The 22,047-nt window shown below is 43.7% G+C and overlaps 1 protein-coding gene across 4 annotated transcripts in view; it reads left to right on the top strand.

Moving 5' to 3' along the window:
- Positions 1-466: 466 nt before the first annotated feature.
- dtx4a (deltex 4, E3 ubiquitin ligase a) overlaps positions 467-22,047 on the top strand; it is a 32,786-nt gene continuing 11,205 nt past the window's right edge. For 2 of the 4 annotated variants that reach the window (XM_079591417.1, XM_079591418.1), the window contains exons 1-3: positions 482-792; positions 2,090-2,307; positions 4,101-5,079. In XM_079591417.1, coding sequence (XP_079447543.1) covers positions 2,097-2,307; positions 4,101-5,079 — 1,190 coding nt within the window. In that variant the 5' untranslated portion in view covers positions 482-792; positions 2,090-2,096. Of the gene's footprint in view, positions 793-1,966; positions 2,308-4,100; positions 5,080-22,047 lie in introns of those variants that run through there. The other 2 variants (XM_079591415.1, XM_079591416.1) reach the window with 2 other exon arrangements.

Here is a 22,047-nt window from a genome sequence, read left to right as displayed (position 1 = left end):
ACCGGGTTTGAACAAAACCACAGAAGAATATTACAGAACTGATTGAAACAAATACCGCTTACATACACATATCAATAGGACGTTACCTTTTTACAACCATAGGCTCAATTTCCAACTTCTCGGTACGGACGGGGTCACGGGGATGTAGCTCAGTGGTAGAGCGCATGCTTCGCATGTATGAGGTCCCGGGTTCAATCCCCGGCATCTCCACTTACTTTTTTTCTTTCAAGAAAACAATAGTGGACAAGTAAACACACGACATCCTATAATTCTTTACGATGATAGCCGCTGGATTAATTTACAGATTTTATATCTGTTATCTGTAGAAAAGCATCGAATGCACGTACGTTTGTGAAGATTTTAGGAGGAGACACTTGAGTCGGAAGTTGCACTCCTGCGCAGACCATTGGTCAGTTAAACGTCAGTGGGCGTCATAATCGCCCCGCCATTGGCCAGTTTAGCCCCCAGTGGGCGTGGTCACAGGCAGAGTCACGCAAACAATCGAAGAATCCTGCACATTCCTTACTAGAATAAGAATAACATTTAAATGTCTTTACGTGGCAGTAGGTAAAATGAGGGATGCCGTTTAAGAGATCTTTAACTGCGCTTTGCGTCGACTGTGCATTTTAAAGTAAAACAATGCAATAATTCGATTTGCCTTTTCCTCTGTGAAAAAAATCTGGGACTATTGTTACATCGCACGGATACTTTTTTGCTCAAGTTAAGATGGATTCGCCCAAGGAATTACCTCCTTCTTCAATGATTTGAATGCAAACGAACGATCTCTTATTGGTGAGTGCTTGCATGCTTTAATTCGTCGCATTTGGGAGATAACGGGCCTTTTGCTTTTGCATCTTGAACGTTCAGTTGGAAAATATGGGTTGTGAACATGTTATAATGGACAGATAAAAGAAGTAACTGAGCCACCATGACAAAATGAACCGCTGCCATTTTATATTAAAGAGAATGAATGTTATGATGACGAACAGAATTAAACACCTGCCCTGCATTTTTCTTTACCAGAGAATGGACATTTTAAGGATGCAATGGAAGAAATGCGTTACTAAAATGTCTTGCATGTAACACAACATTCTGTGGCAAGCGGTTTTAACATTTATTGTCTATAACATTTACATTGTCTATATATTTGATGTTACTAATACTTTTTTTCTTTACATTTTTTTATTAGCTACATTTAATGCATTTTTATTATCTTCTGTTTCTGTACTTCTATTTCTTTTTCAGTATCACTAGTAGCCTACTGTCATAGTACCATTGCTAAGTGGCTAATCGTTGTTTAATAGTAACAAATTGCAGATTTTTGCTATTGAATTCATATTTGTATGGTTCAGGATTTGATTATTTATTATTCCCTGACTATATTATTTAAATTGTTGCTTGGACCTATTACACTGTTTTTTGTTTAGTTCAAAATTAAATTAATAGTGAGATTGGTCACACTTTAGTTTAGGGTCCAATACTAACTTTCTATTCCTCAATAAACTCTATTATTTACTGCTTATTAATAGTTAGTAAGGTAGTTGTTAAGTGTAGGTATTGGGTATATGATTAAAGGATGCAGAATGTGCAGAATAAGGCATTAACATGTGCTTCATAAGCACAGAGTCAGACAATGTCATAGTGTAATATATGCATGCTAATAAGTTACTAGTTAACAGTGAGAATTGTACCTTAAACTAAAGTGTTACCAGTAGTCTATTAAATGGGTGCCAGTATTAAGTAAATATGCAAATAAAGCTGGAACAGCAGCTAGTAATGATACTGACAATTAGCTGATAAATAATGCATTTAATAGTGAAATTGAAAGAGGTAGGCTACTTGTCACTTAGGTTACTCACAATCGAAAAACAAGCACTAGAAACACAAAGTAGAGTTAGTTTAAAGGAATAAATGCTCAAATGGCTTGCCACAGCATGCTGCATAACATTCCCTTTGTGGTCAAATGCATCGCTTGCTTCTAAACGCACCTGTGCCGTGCACGGGAATTAATCGCTGCAAAATAATGAACTGAGTCAAGACACATTCAGACGTCATTATTGTGGACGTGACTTTATTTTTCTTCGCGTAGGTATGAGATGTTGTTAGCCTCGGCCGTGGTCGTCTGGGAATGGCTGAACGAGCACGGGCGCTGGCGACCCTACAGCCCGGCGGTGTCCCATCATATCGAGGCGGTGATCCGCAGCGACCCTCGCGGCGCCGGGAGCGTGGTGCTGGGCCAGGTCGACTCGCGTCTATCGCCGTACATCATTGACCTGCAGTCTATGCACCAGTTTCGGCAAGATACCGGTGAGAGATAACGATATCCTACATGATTTTTATCTTCTTGCTCATCTATTGTGTTTTATTAATACGGTGCCTTTGCTCTGAGATCAAACAAATGCGCTAATGATCTCAGATTTGTATTGTGATGACTTGAAGGCAAAGGTCTGCAGATGTTTTGAAAGCTCACCGTGGTATGAAAAAGGTTGGGCTGGGCCTCAAACCCTTCATTTCAGCAACATCAACCTCTTCATTTTTCTCCAGTCAGCAACCTCTTCATTTTTCTCCAGTCAGATCACTGATATAGTTTAAAAGCTTCATGTTTGTAATTCACACTTGTTTATGTCTCATGCAATGTAGAGTTCAAGTGGCTCTGCCATGAACTCCTAATGATTTTTGTCAATGCACATGAGTGCTTTGCTGGCGAGAATGAAGGAATGAGTTGAACCTATAACAAGGGGCAACGTGAAGCCGAAACAAAGGGGTGGATTGTTGGCTGTCAGAATTTTAGGAGTCTCTATCACCCATCCTGACAAAGGCCATTGTGCAAGACTGACTAGACTTCATGGGAAGATGGAGGAATGGAGAGAATAGGGTCGACGAAGGGTAGCGGCCCATCGCTCCAAAAACACGAGGGAGGAGGAGATGGAAAAATGAATGGTAGTAGAGCGAGGTCATGAAGGGGGGTCTGATGGATAACCTTTGTGTTGCAGTTTATGCACTGTCAAATTCTTGAGACTAATTGTACTGAAGTACTAACGCATAGTTTTGCTGCAAAACGATTACATTTGGGGAGTTGGTTAATTGAACTCTGTTCAGGGTGTCATCTGTCATGTTCTCAGGTGATAAATTAAACCAGTCCTAGTAAAGTTCTTCGGCAACCAGACACCTCTCGATATTTCAGGCGAACAAACGTTACATATTTCTTCTCTAGCATTATTTTGTAAGTGCATAAACACTAGTAATGATATTTGCCTGTTGTGGCTTTTCCTCGTTGTGTGCACAAAATAAACACTGACACAGTCAAAACACATCATTGGAGAAGCACAAATTAAACGTCACGACACAAACTATTTTGGCTGAATTTTTTTCAGTGCATCACTAAGATATGCACATGTAAGGTTTGCATTCTTTCTCTGCCAGGTGGATCAATTAATATAGATGACTCATCTTGTACACGTATACAAATTCCTTTTGTGCAATAAGTTCTTAGAATTGAGAGCCCCTTTCCCTTTAAATTATAAATAACACATGCCTCTAGAAATGGAAGGTAAAAACAATCATGAGTCATCAGTGTATGAAGGGCTATAATATTTGTTATATTTTATGTACTACGTAAATTAATTGTAATTTAGTAATATAATAATTAAAATATTTTAAATTGGATGAATAAAAGTATTAATAATTATTAATAACATTTTAATAATAGACCTTTGGCTAATTAAAAGTACAATTCACCCCCCAAAAAAATTTCTTGTTATCATGTTCTCATCCTCATGTCATTGCAAAGGTATAAACCTACAATTCATCTTCAGAACACAAACGAAGATATTTTTGATATACTTTTTTTTTTAAATTATTTTTAATTTAATTTATACTATCCATTAGAAATCCACACAACCAAAAAATACATACGTAAAATTAATCCACGTGAATCAAGCGGTTTAATCGCTTTAAATGATGAACAGATTTAATTTTGGCTATTCATATATAAACACAGATCAACACTCATGCACAGAGCTCGTCAAATATTTTTGTGAAATTTGTAAAGTGTACAACGTCAGTAGTTTTGCTAAACTAACCTCTGCTCTTCCTTACAGGTACACTAAGACCCGTGCGGCGAAGTTTCTACGACCCGCGGTCGGCCCCGGGGCAGGGTTGGGTGTGGGAATGGGAGAATGACTCGGGCTCATGGACTCCGTACGACACAGAGGTCAGCATCGCCATCCAGGCGGCTCGGGACCGGCAGCAGCCCTGGCTGGACTTAACGCCGTTGGGCTTCTGCTACCTTATAGACCTGCAGAGTATGACGCAGATCAATGGACAGACGCAACGGCGCCGGCGCATCCAGAGGCGCTCAGACCTGGCCTACCCGCTCGTCTCCGGCCCGCTGCCTAAGCCGCACGCGTGGTCGTCCGCTGGAAGTGGTGGACTCTTGGGAGTGGGCGTTTCAGGGGTTAGTGGAGGGAATGGCAGTGCCTATCCCAGTGGAGCTCTCCCAGCTTCTGCTATCACTTCACTTGGTCAACCATGTTCCTGCCAGCAGTGTATGCTAGTCTTGGGCGTCAAGACCCCTAGCATGGCACAAACTCTGGGGCGGAAACCCCCGCCGGTACCCAAGCCGCCGAGTCCAAAGGTGCCATCAAGGGGACACTCTTACTCTCTAACCCTGCCTCACCCTCCTTCCCTTTCCAGAGTCCTCTCGCCACATAGGAACTCCACCTCGGGTGCTAGCGGAGGCTTCGGACACTCCCTCTCTCTGCTGGGTTCAGCCACTGCTGCCCTGTCGATATCCTCTAACCGTCCTCCTCCACCTGCTGTACCGCCACCCCCGCCTCCTTCTGCCATACCCTACACGACCTCTGCGTCCAACCCTACAGCACCTACACCCTCCAACGCCCTTATATCTACAGTGACCACCTGCGCTCCCACGCCGTCTGCTCGTGTTCTGGGTCCTGTGTCTACGGCATCAGCAGCTTGTGCCGCCCCGGTGCCACCGCGCAGTAGTCTGGCAGGCCTTAGCCGCCCCGCCCTGCAGAGAATCGCCATGGCACAGTCACGGGCACTTATTGCATCAGGGTAAGTTGTAACAACTGCAGTCAGCTGTGATTGTAAATTAAATGAAAAGAAAGGTTATAAAAGGTTGTTTTCCTTTATTTTAAAGAGCGTAGCATTCAAAAGTCTGCGATCAGTACGTTTTTGCTGTTCTTTTGAATTCATCAGAGATCCCTAAAAAAGGTTTGGTTTCCACAAATATATTAAAGGGATAGTTCTCCCAAAAATGAAAATTATGTAATTAATTACTCACCCTCATGTCGTTCCAAACCCGTAAGAGTTTTGTTCATCTTCGACAAACAAATTAAGATATTTTTGACGAAATCTGAGAGCTTTCTGTCCCTCCATTGACAGCTACACAACTACCACTTTGATGATTCAAAAAGATTATAAAGAGATTGTAAAACATATCCATCGGAATTGAGCGGTTTAGTCCAAGAGACTCGATCGCTTTATATGATGAACAGAGTGAATTAAGGCTTATTATCAGAAACATAAACAGAAGCTCAAACGAACATGCTTGACACGAGAGAACAAACCTCATTGGATCTTGCAGAAGCTCAAACGTATTGCGTAACACGAGAACAAACCTCATTGGATCTTGCAGAAGCTCAAACGTATTGCGTAACACTAGAATGAACCTCATTGGTTCTTGCAGAAGCTCAAACGTGCAGCGTAACACTACAATGAACCTCATTGATTCCTGCAGAAGCTCAAACGTGCTGCGTAACACGAGAATGAACCTCATTGGTTCTTGCAGAAGCTCAAACGTGCGGCGTAACACGAGAATGAACCTCATTGGTTCTTGCAGAAGCTCAAACGTGCAGCGTAACACAGGATTGAACCTCATTGGTTCTTGCAGAAGCTCAAACGTATTGCGTAACACGAGAATGAACCTCATTGGTTCTTGCAGAAGCTCAAACGTATTGCGTAACACGAGAATGAACCTCATTGGTTCTTGCAGAAGCTCAAACGTGCGGCGTAACACGAGAATGAACCTCATTGGTTCTTGCAGAAGCTCAAACGTGCTGCGTAACACGAGAATGAACCTCATTGGTTCTTGCAGAAGCTCAAACGTGCTGCGTAACACGATAATGAACCTCATTGGTTCTTGCAGAAGCTCAAACGTGCAGCGTAACACGATAATGAACCTCATTGGTTCCTGCAGAAGCTCAAACGTGCTGCGTAACACGATAATGAACTTCATTGGTTCCTGCAGAAGCTCAAACGTGCAGCGTAACACGATAATGAACTTCATTGGTTCCTGCAGAAGCTCAAACGTGCTGCGTAACACGATAATGAACCTCATTGGTTCCTGCAGAAGCTCAAACGTGCGGCGTAACACGATAATGAACCTCATTGGTTCCTGCAGAAGCTCAAACGTGCAGCGTAACACGATAATGAACCTCATTGGTTCCTGCAGAAGCTCAAACGTGCAGCGTAACACGATAATGAACCTCATTGGTTCCTGCAGAAGCTCAAACGTGCAGCGTAACACGAGAATGAACTTCATTGGTTACTGCAGAAGCTCAAACGTGCTGCGTAACACGAGAATGAACCTCATTGGTTCCTGCAGAAGCTCAAAGTGCAGCGTAACACGAGAATGAACTTCATTGGTTACTGCAGAAGCTCAAACGTGCTGCGTAACACGATAATGAACCTCATTGGTTCTTGCAGAAGCTCAAACGTGCTGCGTAACACGAGAATTAACCTCATTGGTTCTCGCACGTCAAGCAAACATGCTTGAGCTTCTGTTTACCACAACTGATGTGTGAGTTGATCAATGTTTAAATGTGAATAAAAGCCTAAATTCAATCTGTCCATCATATAAAGTGATCGTGTCTCTTGCAGAAAATTTGTACTAAACTGCTCAATTCATATGGATTTGTTTTACAATCTCTTTATGATCATTTTGAAGTGGCAAAGTGGTAGTTGCGTAGCTGTTAATGGAGGGACAGAAAGCTCTCAGATTTCATCAAAAAGTTAATTTGTGTTTGAAGATGAAGGAAAGTCTTACGGGTTTGGAACGACATGAGAGTGAGGAATTAGGTGAATAATGAGTGAGGATGAGTAATTGGGTGGACTAACCCTTTAAGCAGCACAACTGTTTTCAACATTGATTAAGGTTCATTCTCTGTTGAAAATTCAGCTTTGCCATCACAAGAAAAAAAAAGAAAAATATCGATTTAATTAATAAATTAAAAATTTACATTTCAATCAAGTAAATGCAGCCTTGGTGAGCATAAGAGACTTTAAAAACATTAAAATCTTACCGACCCCAGACCTTTGACTGGTAGTGTATAATAAAGTAATAAAGCCGCCTAAAGGTGGTCTCATTTACCATTGCAATGTGATATTTCATGGGCGAAATCTAGTCATTTCAATAGAAACCCCCGTGATCGGGAGTTTTTTGGTTGAGGTCGAAAAAATCCCCCCAGCAGATTTTGCTCTTCCTATTTGGTCATGTAAATCCGCTGCATTGAGCAACAGAATAGCTTGGTTCGAAAGTGATCGCCGAGCTGTGCTTCCACTTTTCTTTTCTTGCTTGTTGAAACTTTTTTGCCCAAATTTCTCTAATGTGACCACACCCTAACTTACAAAACGCGTGTGAAGAAGACCAAATCGTGTGCTTGCATCTCCTTGTGACTAAAATGTGAGATTGTTAAATGTTTTAGCTTGAATTCAGCCTCTGCTGCCTCGAATGTCAAAACCTTGACTGTTTACAGAAAGTCTGTCACTCTGGGATGTGTGTACACGGGGATAGTTAGCTCAGATTTATTGCTGTTTTCAGAACGCATTTCACCTTTGGGAACAGACTAAAAATGCTGTAATATAAACATGACAATTGAGAACTTGAATCCAATACATCTCATTTGTTGACTTTATCTGGTTAGACTACTAGTTCATTTGTTTCGTTTGTATGTAGGCCTGTGCTTTGAAATGGTTTCACTTCTCTAATAGTTTATTTTTGAAGAAAAGGAACTTGTGTTACAAGAATACTTGAAAGGGTTGACACATTTAGGCCTGTTAAAAGTAAGAAAGTCTAATTTAGCACTGCTGGCCTGTTTTAAATGCTTGGTCTGAACCTGAATTTCATTCTAGCCTGCTTCCACTCGCTTTTCACATTTTACTTTTGGATCCGGACCTCGGTACTCAGTAAACCAGAATTCTCTCGTAACTAACCACTGGAACGGCGACTGGGGTCGAACATTAAACCATTAACCTCAGAATGGATTGATCCCAACCTCAACTTCAAAATGTAATTTGACAGGTTCCAAGATGGTGACCACTAAAGCAGTGTTTCATTGGTTATTTTCAAGTGGAATTGGGATAATTTGGTTTTACAGGTTGTCTAGAAAGTGGCATGAGTGGAACACTTTGTGGTCAGAGATGGGAAATTTAAACTGGTTAATTTTTTTAAATTAGTACTTTTTAGTTTTTATAATTTTTAGTCAATCTTATCCTGTTTTTGTTTAGTCAAGTTTTAGTCGACTAAATGTCTGTGCATTTTAGTCTAGTCACATTTTTGTGGTTAAATTGATAATTATGATTATTTTGATCAAAATTATTATTGCAATGATTATCATTATAATTTTTATTTTTTACATTTCAACAGAATTATTGCACCTATTATTCCCCTATAAGCACAAATCAAGAGAACGTCAACTGACATGCATGATATATTTGACCTCATTTAGTTTCTTGATTTATTATAGGCTGTTTATCATATAAATGAACACGGTCTCTATATAATGAAAACTGGTAAAGCAAGAAACTTCTCTCAAAAATGAAAGTTTCAATAATTGCAAATTACATTCATGTTTTCTTAAGACAACAGCCAAAAAAGACTTTGCATTGTCACACAGGATTTGCTTTAGTGCATTTATTCAAGCAAGAACAATGGCAAACAATATAGTGGAGATCCATGTTTAGATTTATTACACTGAGAAGGTTTGAACGCAGGTTTAGTCGCAGCAAACAGTGCAATCTCAGTAGAGATCGCTAAACTCCAGCTTACTTGTTTGTCTGTGTTTTCAGATCATTCGTGATTCTTCTGCAGTGTAGAGAGAGCGGGTGCACATGGTTGCCAGATTGCAAAGATTAAGTCAAACACCGGGCTGAAAATGTATCCTCTGACTCTGAGATGGCGAACAGAAACAATAGGTTACTGTCGTAACCCCGGTTCTCTGAAACATCGAGTGGAGAGATCCACCTATGGGAAGGGCATCCGTACCTGACCTCTGCAGAAGCATCCAATTGCACCAAGTCTGGCTAGACAGACAGAAGCGCGCAGCCAATGCCAGGTAAGGCCCCGCCCCCTTACCTAGTGGCATATAACGCCTGCAAGCGCTGCTATTCTCCAGTAAGTATATTCGCTTCTCGTGCGGCAAGCGGGGCAAAGCTGGTGGATCTCTCCACTCGATGTTTCAGAGAACCGGGGTTACGACAGTAACCTATTGTTCTCTTTCATCATCTCGTGTTCGAGATCCACCTATGGGAGAGACATGGACAGCTCCCCGATTGCCCAATACACTCACAGTGAGGTTCTGAAAGCCAGAGAAGGACGGTCGCCCCAGGGGGGCGGTGCCAGACACGTCCCATAATCATGAACCTGCAATCCTGACGCACACACATAACTGCTGTGCACATGCAGGACATGAAACATGTATGTGGTAATAACCCCAGCAACACCAATGTGCATATATACACCCAGGAAGGATTGGAAATACGTGCTTGGTGAGAGGAATGTGCATGGCCAGCCGGCCCATTCACTCCTTATTCGTTACTTCCAACGGGGTTACAGGGAAGGGCTAAGAAGACCCCACCCCTAAAACCGAATGTGCTACCGAAATTCTGGTGACATCCAGCCGGTAGTAACGCACAAAGGTATGAGGAGAAGCCCAACTGGCAGCGGAGCAGATGTCCTGCAGTGACACTCCCCTAAACAAAGCCCAAGAGGCGGCTAAGCCCCTTGTGGAATGAGCTCTGATGCCCCCTGGGGGCTGCACTCCTTTTGATTCATAAGCCACAGCTATAGCATTCACAAGCCAATGTGAGAGGCGTTGCTTAGATATGGGACTCCCTTTGTGAGGGGGCGCCCATGAAATAAAGAGCTGGTCGCTCTTCCGGAACGCACTGGTCCTGGTCATATATGTCTGTAAAGCACGGACAGGACACAGAGCATTTAGCCTCTGATCCTCCGGGGAGGAAAACGGTGGAGGGTGAAAAGCGGAGAGCTCCAACACCTCCGAAGTGAACGCAGGGAAGCACTTCGGCATGAAGGCCGGATTAGGCTTAAGGGAAACCTTATCTCCACTAAGAGAGAATTTAGTGCACGAGGGATGAACCGAGAGTGCATGTAGCTCACTGACACGTTTAGCTGATGCCAAGGCCAAGAGCAAAGCTGTCTTGAAGGACAGCAGCTTAAGGGAAATACTTCCCAGAGGCTCAAAAGGATGTTGAGACAGAGCCTCCAGCACCATGGAGAGGTCCCACTCAGGAACAGTTCTCCTGACGACTGGCAAAGAGCGACGGGCACCCTTCATAAATCTGCGGATTAGAGGATGCTGCCCGACTGTTGAGCCCTCAAAGCCCACATGACAGGCCGAAATCGCAGCCAGGTAGACCTTAATGGTGGAAAAAGACCTCCCTTTTTCCATGAGGTCTTGAAGGAAACACAAAATATCAGGAACTGAGCACTGATAAGATGTGAGACCACGCCCATCGCACCACCCTTCGAACACTTGCCACTTACAGCCATATAAGGACCGTGTAGAAACGGCTCTGGCATTCTGTATAGTGGCAATCACACGCGGCGAAAGCCCCAGTGCGCTTAGGTTCGTCCTCTCACGGGCCAGGCCCAGAGAGCCACCCTGTCCGGGTGTGGGTGGTAAATCTCCCCGTTCGCTTGGGACAATAGGTCCGTGCGTGGGGGGAGGCGCCACGGCTCGGCATATAACAGAGGGATTATCTCCGCCAGCCACGGTGCCTTGGGCCACCTGGGTGCTATCAGAATGAGAGACAGGCTCTGCTCTCTCACCCTGGCCAGTGTTGGAATTATCAAGCACAGGGGAGGAAAAGCATACAGCAGCACTCTGGGCCATGGGTGGGCCAGTGCATCTACCCCGAGGGGTGCGTCCACGTCCTTTAGCGAGAAGAACATAGGACAATGGTAGTTTTCGCGCGAGGCGAATAGATCTACGGTTGCCTGTCCGAATCTCATCCATAACATATCCACTATCTGGGGGTGAAGGCGCCAATCTCCGTAGATTGGATTTCCCCTTGATAGAAGATCCGCACCTCTGTTCAGAATGCCCGGAACATGAGTCGCGCGTAACGACAGGAAAACCCGTCTGCTCCACACCAAAAGCTTGTAAGCTAGAGCGTGAAGTTTCGACGAGCGCACGCCGCCCTGACGGTTGATATAAGCCACAGCCGTGGTATTGTCGCAGCGTACGAGAACATGATGTCCCTGCAGGCGAGGCAGAAAATGATTCAGAGCTTTCCAAATGGTCAACAGCTCTAAATAATTTATGTGCGCTGAACGTAGTCTGCTCGGCCACAGACCGTTCACCGTTCTGCCCTCCTGGGTGGCACCCCAGCCTGTTAAGGACGCATCTGTCGTCACAACTTTCCGCATCATAACCGTCCCCAGAGGGGTTCCCTGTGCGTAAAAGTCTGCGCTCTTCCAGTGTCGCACGGCTGCCGAGCAGGCGCGCGTCACTATTACAGAGCGGCAAAGATCGCGAATCGGGCTGAAATGTAGTGACAAAACCCATTTCATGAACGCTCTCATTCTCAGGAGTCCCAGTGGCACAACTTGGATGGATGAAGCCATAAGACCCTGCAGCCTGAGACATGTGCGATATTGCACTCTCGCCCCCTCTCTGAACTGCGATAGACAGTTCATTAGAGAGAGAACGCGTTCTTGAGAGAGACGCGCTCGCATGGAGACTGAGTTCAACTCCAAGCCCAGGAAAATGACATTCTGACTGGGTGTAAAATTGCTCTTGCTCACATTCACTCTGAACCCGAGAGATGTGACGTGCGCGAGCACACGGCAGGTGTCCTGCAACACTTTCTCCTTCGATTCGGCTATTATGAGCCAATCGTCTATGTATGTCAGAATCCTCAGACCAGACATTCTCATGGGTGCTAAACCCGCCTCCGCACACAGACAAAAACTGCGAGGACTTAGACTGAGTCCAAATGGCAGAACTGTGAATTCGTAACATGTGCCTTGGTAGGCGAAACGAAGAAACTTCCTGTGTGGCGGATAAATGCTTATATGGAAGAAAGCATCTTTCAGGTCTACCGATGTGAACCAGTCGTTCTGTTTTATGGCGCGGGCGAGCGAGCCATGAGTTAGCATTCTGAAATTGTATTTCCTCAAATGTTTGTTCAACACACGAAGGTCCAAGATAGGGCGGAGAGAGCCGTCCTTCTTTGGGACCAGGAAATAACGAGAATAAAATCCCTGATTCATCAGACTGGGGGGCACCACCTGAATAGCTTCCTTGTTTAGGAGGGAGGATATTTCCTCTTTCAGAATGTGTGAAGCGTTCTCTTCCGTGTGTGAAGAGAGAACGCCGTTGAAATGCGGGGGTTTCATTGCAAACTGCAATCTGTAGCCCTGCATTATAGTGCGCATCACCCACTCGGGAGCCGAAACCGCTTGCCAAGCCCGTTCGTGACTCGCGAGTGTTCCCACCCGAGCCGCAGCGGAGCTGTGTAAGCCCAGCTGACTCATTTGTGATGCAATGGCGCCATCTAGTGGATGAACTAGGGGCGGCATGCCGGGGTTTAGAAAGATGTTCTCTCTCTGCAGGGAGATGAATTCTCTCTGCGGAGAGAGATCCTCTCTCCGTAACGAATTCATTTGATTCGTTTGTTTTAATGTGTTTTTTGTTTTTTTGTGTGTTTTGTGTTGGGGGAACACTGGGGCCGAAGCCTTTAATAATTCGGTGAGGGGAAGTGAGTGTGTGCGGTGTGGTGACACTGCTTTGTGACTTTTCCTCACAACAGACCCCTCGAACGTGAGGGGGGAACACACGTTCAACAAACACATGGGCTGGGCAGCCTCGCGAGAGACCCTGCGTCTTTTGGACAGGGGTTCTTGGACATGAAGAGAGTCCAAAGGGCTCGTAGCCCGTGAAAGTGGACTCGATGCCCCCACCGGCCGAACATCAGGCAGGCCGCTTGCGTTTCGAGTCGGTGGGGGTAGGGTTAGATGGTCTTCCAGCCGCGGCCGCGGCGGGAGTAGATTTTCCCCAGTGCTTAGCAGGCGGTGGGTTATTCTGCCGTGGGGCGGGGGGTCTGTTGCGGGGCCTTTCCTTGCCCTGGTGGAAATGTCGTCCCATGGCAGGTGGGTTAGGCAAACGCGCAGGGGGTGCCTGGCGTGGGGCCGCCTTCCTAGGAAGGCATAACTTGAAGGCCTCATCCTCCTTCTTTTTGTCGTCACACCGTTGTTGCATCAATGCGACGGCGGGGCCGAAGAGAGCCCGGCCGGGCTCCACCGATGCGCCCGCGATGCGCCGCTTCTCACTGTCAGGAAGGCCCGACAGGTTAAGCCAGAGCGCGCGCTCTCCCACCACAGAAAGCGCCATAGAGCGCCCGCAGGCTTGGACGGCCTGCCGAGCGTTACGGAGGACGAGGTCGTTCACCGTGAGGATCTCCTTCCACAAGGTTAGAGAAGGAGTTCCCTTTTCCAGCTGTTGCCCTAATTCGTCCAAAATCTCCGCCTGGTAAGCGGAGAGGAGTGAAGAGACGTTCAGGGCCCTGACAGCCAAGGCCGAGGATTTGTATGCGGCCTGGTGAACTGAGGCAGAAAAACGGTCCATCTTGTTGGGCAAGACCGGCTTCGGGGGAGCGAGCAGCCCTCCCTGAGCGGGGTTAAGGTGCCTGGCGATGGAAGGCTCGATAGCGGGGGGGTCACCCATACCATGAGCTGCCATGTCCTTCACCTCAAGACCCGTGAGACCGTGTTTGAAGTCGAGGGGGTCGCTCCAATTGTGCCTCATGTGCTTAGCGCACGCTGGAAGGACGGGGAAGAGTTGTTTTCTCGGACCGGGAGGGGGTCCCAGCACTTTCCCGTCGTAAATATCCCTCTCCTGGTCGGTGGCGCTCTGTGGAGCCGGCCATTCCATGTTGAGGCGAGCGGCCGCTCGCTCACAAACTTCCAGGAGGATGGACTGAGGCAAGGCCGTGTGGGCGCTAGCCTGGGGAAAGCCAGAGGGCGGGATGGCCTCCTCGTCCTCTGAGACCCCAAGAAGGGCCGCGTCATCCTCATCGCCGGAACCGGCCGGTTCGTCGACGAGCGTGAGGTTGCCCGCGAAGATGTCCTCTTCGGGGAATGCGGGATTGGGCTGGTCAGCCCAAATGAGAGAGGCGGCGCCCCGGGAGTCCCCCGGTAGCGCGTCGTCGTCACCGTGTCCCCCATCCGAGTCAGAGAGGCCGAGCTCGGAGCACTGGGTCGCTGCAACTTTCAGACGACGTCGTAAAAGCTTCTTGGGCAGCATAAGGCAGTGACTGCAATTTTCCGGGTTCTCCAAGGCTTCTTGAGCGTGTTTAAGGCCCAAGCAGACCACGCAGAACGGGTGAAGGTCCTTAGCGGCGATGAGCGCACCACACGCGGCCGGGCAGGCCCGTGATAGGCTGTTCCCCGGAGAAGCGGAAGGTTTAGACAGCGACATTCCGGAGAAGAACTCGGAAAAATCCGTGGCGGGCAGCCGTGGAAGGAGGAGCAGGTGAAAAACGGCGAGAGCGCGGGCGGCTCCGAATGCAGAACACAGCAGAAAGGCTGAAAAAACGACTGTCACGTCTGACGGAGGCTGATCAGGCGATATGTCCTCCTGAAGACACGAAAGTGAGCAGCGTAATCCAACCGAACTGTGTCAGTGCAGAGATCGCGAGAAGCGAATGTCAACTGGAGAATAGCAGCGCTTGCAGGCGTTATATGCCACTAGGTAAGGGGGCGGGGCCTTACCTGGCATTGGCTGCGCGCTTCTGTCTGTCTAGCCAGACTTGGTGCAATTGGATGCTTCTGCAGAGGTCAGGTACGGATGCCCTTCCCATAGGTGGATCTCGAACACGAGATGATGAAAGAGAACATGGTTTGTGTAACATTAGCAAAACATTATTAGATATTTGATAACGTAATCAAGCAAAAGGCTCATATTAATTAATTATTAATCAAACATGAGTTTTAAGCGATACAATGATTGACTACAGGGGGACTTTAACGAAATGAACACTGTGAGTGAACGAAATGAGTTTTTGAGGATCATGCTTAGGTTATACTAGACTATAGGATCAGGAAGTGTGAGTCTCTCTGAAAGTATTAGCAGTGTTACATTATATTACACTACTGTTCTGCTACTAAAAGTCTTTGAAAGAAATATCTTCTTCTCACCAAGGCTGCATTTATTTGATCAAAAATACCGTAAAATCAGAAATATTGTGAAATATCATTATAATTTAAATAGCAATTTTCTATTTTAAATGTATTCCTGCGATCGAATCTGATTTTCAGCATAATTATTTCAGTCTTCAGTGTCACATGATCCTACAGAAATCATTCATACCATTAAATGCTGTTTTCTGATGCGCAAGAAAACATTTCTTATTATTATCAATGTAGAAAACAATTGTGCTGCTTAATATTTGTATGGAAACCATATTAAATGTTCTCAGGATTCTTTGATGACTGGAAAGCATTTATTTGAATAATTATTATAAATGATAAACGAACGCCTTCCAGTTTTTGATCAGTTTAATGCATCCTTGGCTGAATAAAAGTATTCATTTCCATTTTTTAAAGATCCAAACTTTTGAACGGTAGTGTATGTCACATTATACTTGGAAAAAACTGTGTGGCCTGTGGGCTCCATGTGAGGAGGCAAGAGAATAGTTAATGAAAGGAAGCTTTCTAGACGTAGCTGGTCGATGGGAGTCCTCCATGAGTGTCAACAGGTCAGTCTCGTTCATTAGACTCCCACCTCCTTCTTTCTGTCCCGTTCTCCCCGTTCCCCGTTCCCAGGCTCCATTCATTCCTGGGGGCCCCTTTAGCTCTATTGTGCGAGTGTTTTCGAGAGCGTGTGTGTGTGCCGAGTGCGTATCCAAGGCAACCTTTGTTGGCAGTCGGCAGCTTGGGTTTTATATTTGCAACACAATGCAGTTAAGGGGGGGGGGGGGGGGGTGTCAGTGGAAAGACAGAGGAGGGGGAAGAGATTTGGTAGTCTGTGTGAAGGAGGTTTGGGAATAGTTGCTTGATTGAGCAAGTGTTTGTTTTGAGTGTGTGTGCTTGTGTGAGACTCAGACGCTGTCCTGTAGACACAAACGTCTGTCTCAGACACTGGAGGAGCGCAGATTTTAGGTTTATGCGCCGTTGTGGCATATGACTGGGATGAGGAGTGAGCCATGAAAAGTGAAGTGAGCCAACGAACGTCATATTCAGGCGTGCACTGGCATACTGATAAGCATCAGATGGGTTTTTTGGATCTTTACAAGCATGCACACGCACAGGAACATCTTATAATGGCAACCATGAATGCTCAGTGTTATGCCACGCTTCTGTGGTTTTGTGGATAAACACAGTATCATCTTGTATATCATATATCTTTTGTGTACACTGCACTGCCGTTCAAAAGTTTGGGGTCAGTGTTGGATTGTGCCAAAATGTTAGATCGGATGGATGCGATGGATTTCAGTTATTTGTGAATTGTAACACAAATTACAATATATTAATAAACACAGCATTGCTGAGCATAAGAGACTTCTTTTAAAAACCTTAAAAAGTCTTACCGACCCCAAACTTTTGAACAGGTGTGTACCGTGTGGTCCAAAAGTCTGACCACCCTGATTAATGTAAAATCGAATTAAAACTAGAAAGCTTGTGCTGTTAAATGCATAAGTTATATTCCAGATTCGTCTATATTTCTAGGTTCATGCAGCACAAGTGCTTCTGTCATTGAAGTGAAAGGGGACAAACCAATTGCTAAATTCTGAAAATCATTGTTTTAATTCCTGATAATATAATTGTTACAGTGGCGCATGGCTGCCACATATTATTTCTTCCACTCAATTATGTCATAATAACGAGATGTGTCATTTAAACTACATATTTTCTCGTAATAACGAGATGCTATGTCATTAAAACAACATATTTTTCTCATTAAAACAATATATTTTCTCTTAATAACACCAACATGATATTATGTCATAAAAATTATATGCTTTCCCGTTATAACAAGATATTATATCGTTAAATTTACATATTTAGCATGTGATAACGTGGGAAATAGGCCTTTATCACAGTCCTCATTTTAAAAGTGGAAATAATATAGTAAAATATCTTCTGCTGTAGCCTGTATGGATGGCAGTGGCCAATGCTTATGTTTATTGAGCGATGCAGGGATGACGTCACTTTGTAGGCCAACCGGCAGTTCGCATCACACTGGTTCCCTCGAGAAAAGCCCAATAGGATTTTCCCATAGGCTTTTGGATTATCGCTGAAAACAAGCTCTATGATCAACAAAGGTTAATGATACTTACACGTTTTTTCCCCCCATCAAGATAATTATCACATATGAACACAACTTTTATGAATTTTGAAGCCTAAATGCAGTCGCCAGAAGTAAAAAGCTAAAGGTAGGCTATAAACGAACTACACCACGGTCCCACGAATTCAACGTCACCACCACTAAGACAACTCTTTCAGGTTTTATCTAAAAACATTTTCCTACAACGTTTGAGTTTGACTATTTTATAAGAGCACAATTATAAGCATAACGATGCTGTTACTGAGTTTACCTGTAATCTCCCCGACAGCCTCTGTAGACACATTTAGCCACTTGTTAGCAACCGCCTTTTTCTCATAGACAGTATATAAGATGGACACAGCGACCCCATAGACTTCAACGGAGAAAAGTGAAGCCCATTTGAAGCACTCACTTCCTGATCGCCAGGCGAACTGCGCAGGCTCAAACTGAGCTTGAACACGTGAGCAACGTGTCTGACAGCTGTCAGTCTTCTAGTAGCTGTGCCGAGTGAAATCTGAATCATTCCCTTCCGAATCTCGCAGAGATGGAGAGCGTGAGCATTAGCTGTCCATGAGCTAGCAGTAAGATCAACTTTATCACTCTCTGTGGGCTACTCCCTTCACTTTATCAGACTTAATGCCTCCACGTTCCCCCGATTGCCCGCGAGCTTCTCCGCCGGTCTATACGGTAATTTCTCTACAGTGCGACAGAGAGTCGCGTGAGTTATGACGCAATCGTTAGCCTATTTTTACAAAAACGGCTTCTACGGGGCCATAACGTAAGGTACAAGGTAATGGAGCCTTTTATACATTGTCGAGTTTCTTTAGAAATAAATAATGGACAAATGGAGTCTTTGGACGCCTCAGATGTAAAGTTATTCGCTGTCAAAGTGACGCAAAAATGAATGGGAGTCAATGGAATGCTAACAGCAGGTGAAGTTCTGCTACAATGGCGGCGCCCGCGGAGGCTTCAGTTTCCGGCGGATGGATTACCCCCTTGTTTTTTCTAGACACGTAACCGCTTCAAAAAATCACGAGTGGAGTAAAACTGATATATTTTATGTCGTAAAATACACTTGTGTTCACCACAGACCTTATTTTAGCCATTTAACCAAAACCCAATTAAAAACTTAACTCACTTCTACTTTATTGGCCTACAAAGTGAAGTTTGGGCCAAGTTCATAAAATTTTCTTTTCAAAATTGGCGACCGTCAATTTACAATAATGCAGGCGGAAATTTGATTGCGCTACTTGTCGAAGCTGTGATAAAGACCTATTTCCCACGTTGCCATGTCAGGTACAAAATATGTTGTTATATATATATAGCGAGCGCAATATACCCCATTATAATGGTAAAAAAAATCGTTATTACAAAAAAATATATAGGTTTAACGCCATGACGTCTCATCGTTACTAGAAAATATATAGTTTAAACGATATAACATATTGTTATTACGACATAATTGAGAGGAAAAAATTATAAACTATAAATTGTAGCGAACATTGTTTTTTTAATACAATTTTAACTGCAAAGTACAACATTTTCACTTGTGTTGAGACCTTTGGACCCCAGTGTGTATATTTACAGTATCACATCATTTGTTAAAGGAACACTCCGACTTTTTGGGACTTTAGCCTATTCAACTTATCCCCCAGAGTTAGATAAGTCCATACATACCTTTTTCATCTCCGTGCGTGCTATAAGTCTGTTTGACGCACCCACCGCTAGCCTAGCTTAGCACAAAGACTGGATGTAAATGGTTGCAGCTAGCATACTAATCCAAATAAGTGACAAAATAACGCAAACATTTTCCTATTTACATGTTGTGATTTATATAGTCACAGAGTGTGCAAAAAACAAAGTCACATGAAACACAGACATATTTTAACCGTATAAATACTGAGAACTATATTCCCTGAATATAGGGCGGAGTGATAACCGCAGCACCTGAGACGCGCTCTGAACGAACTCTCTGAGAGCTCCTCACCACGGCGCGTCTCAGGTGCTGCGGTTATCACTCCGCCCAAGTAGCAGTGCTTCGCCTTCAGAGAATATAGTTCCCAGTATTTATACGGTTAAAATATGTCTGTCTCATTTGACTTTGTTTTTTGTACACTCTGTGACTATACAAATCACAACATGTAAATAGGAAAATGTTTGCGTTATTTTGTCACTTATTTGGATTAGTATGCTAGCTGCAACCATTTACATCCAGTCTTTGTGCTAAGCTAGGCTAGCGGTGGGTGCGTCAAACAGACTCATAGCACACACGGAGATGAAAAAGGTATGTATGGATTTATCTAACTCTGGGGGATAAGGTGAATAGGATAAAGTCCCAAAAAGTCGGAGTGTTCCTTTAAGGAGTGCTAATAGACAGGATTTACTTTTTTTTTTGTACCGATATGTTCCAGGTCCTAAATAGCATTCGTACTGCTTTTTATAATATTTTTTCTTATAACGGTAATAGCTTTTCAGAATATTATTTCACCTGCAAACAGACAAAAATCATGGTTACAGTAATGCACCCAAGTCAAAGTGTCAGCATAAGACATTGCGCAAGAATTAATGCATAATAAATACATAAGATAGGCCTACATAAAACTTAAACATTAGCATAGGTGACCTCCTTGTCCTAAACCCTCCTAAATGTGTTTCCCCATAGATATTCTATGCTAGTGCATTACTGTTGTTGCAAAATAAACTGAGCTTTTTGTTGTTGTTATTGTTGTTGTTGTTATTGTTGTGGTAATTAACGGAGTGATGCAAACAAATACAGTCTGGACTGGAGTGTTTATATATATATATATATATAGAATTTATATTTAAACCACTAGAGGGTGCTAGAAATAAAACTCTGTATGTCTGGAGAGTCTGAGAAATGTCTGGATTTTCAGACCTTTCAGACAAAAGTGTACAATTTTATTTGACTTAATTTTAGATTGTGTATATCTTTTTAATTTTTATCACCAAGTCAATATTAAAAAGGTTAGAAGTCTGAGTAAAGGAAATGATTTGTTTGTCACTAGCCAGGATTTGCTTGTTAACAGTCAGGATTGGTCTCACACTCTTGGCCCAGTCAGGAAGAAAGGATTTGTCTGTCACTCAGGGGGAAAAAAAGTGTAAAAATCGTTAGGGGTACAACAGCTTGTCACTGGGGCAGTACCCTTAAAAGTACATCTTTGTACCTTTCTAACCTCTGAAAAGTTCATAGTAGTACCGTCAAGGGATAGTTCACCCAAAAATGTAAATTCTGTCATCATTTACTCATCCTCAAGTTGTTCCAAACCTGCATAAGTTTCTGTCTTCTGCTGAACATAAAAATATTTTTAATAATATGGGTAACCAAACAATGTCTGGTCCCCATTGACTTCCATATTATGGGGGGAGGGGCGAGTATGATATATTTTCATACTTAAAAATATCTTCTTTTTTGTTCATATGTATGATATATTTTCATACTTCAAAATATCTTCTTTTGTGTTCAGCAGAAGACAGAAACTCATACAGGTTTGGAACAACTTGAGGATGAGTAAATGATGACAGAATTGTAGTTTTTGGGTGAACTATCCCTTGAAGGTACTACTATGAACTTTTCAGAGGAAAAAAAGGTACAAAGATGTACTTTTAAGGGTACTGCCCCAGTGACAAGCTGTTGTACCCCTAAAGGAATACCTAGTCAGTTTTTGCGGGTGTTTAGTTGATGTTGAAATTGAAAACGATGAGTTGTTTATCGCAATGACTGCATGTTTGTTTGTTCTATATGTGAATTTATTTTCACTTGTGTTTCTGCCACAGGCTAGCGGCACCACGCTTATCCCCGTGAGTGTTTGTAAATCTTCTTCAGTCATGCTCAGTTTTTTTTAGGTTTGTGTGTCTGTAGTGGGCGTCGAGTGAAAGCAGGGATCGCATATATAGCACCTATAGCTGGACGTCATTGAGCCTGACGTCACTCTCTCGCTCTAATATGACCCTTCACCTTTAAACCTCCTCGATCTTTTCCGGTACACTTCCAATGGATGTTAGATTCATGCAATGGATTCACTCTTTTCTTTTAGCACAGTAGTAGTACAAGCATTACTGTCATGATACTGGCTTGAATTATAGTTACATAATACACACAAAATACACAAAACATGCCTTTTTCCGACACAGAATCACTGTTTTCATTTTATTTTCCGCCTAGTATGTATATTCACAGTATCATATAATTTGTTAAGGAGTGCTAATAGATAGGATTTTTTTTTTTTTATCATGATTTTGCTGACTCAGTAAATCTTGTGAGGCCAGTGTGTAATTTGTTTGAACTCTGTTGGATTGTTTTATGGTACGAATATTAATAGAGCTTTACAGATTTCACTTTCAAAATGTGCTAAATGTGTCCATGTTAATACTGTGTTTTTGGACATATATCACGGTATTCTTTGCAAAGCAAAACCTCTTGAGCACAACTATT

This window comes from Phoxinus phoxinus, assembly GCF_949152265.1.
Source record: "Phoxinus phoxinus genome assembly, chromosome: 2".
Taxonomy (NCBI): domain Eukaryota; kingdom Metazoa; phylum Chordata; class Actinopteri; order Cypriniformes; family Leuciscidae; genus Phoxinus; species Phoxinus phoxinus.
Note: the sequence above shows the minus strand (reverse complement) of the source record. Positions and strands in the feature narration are given on the sequence as shown.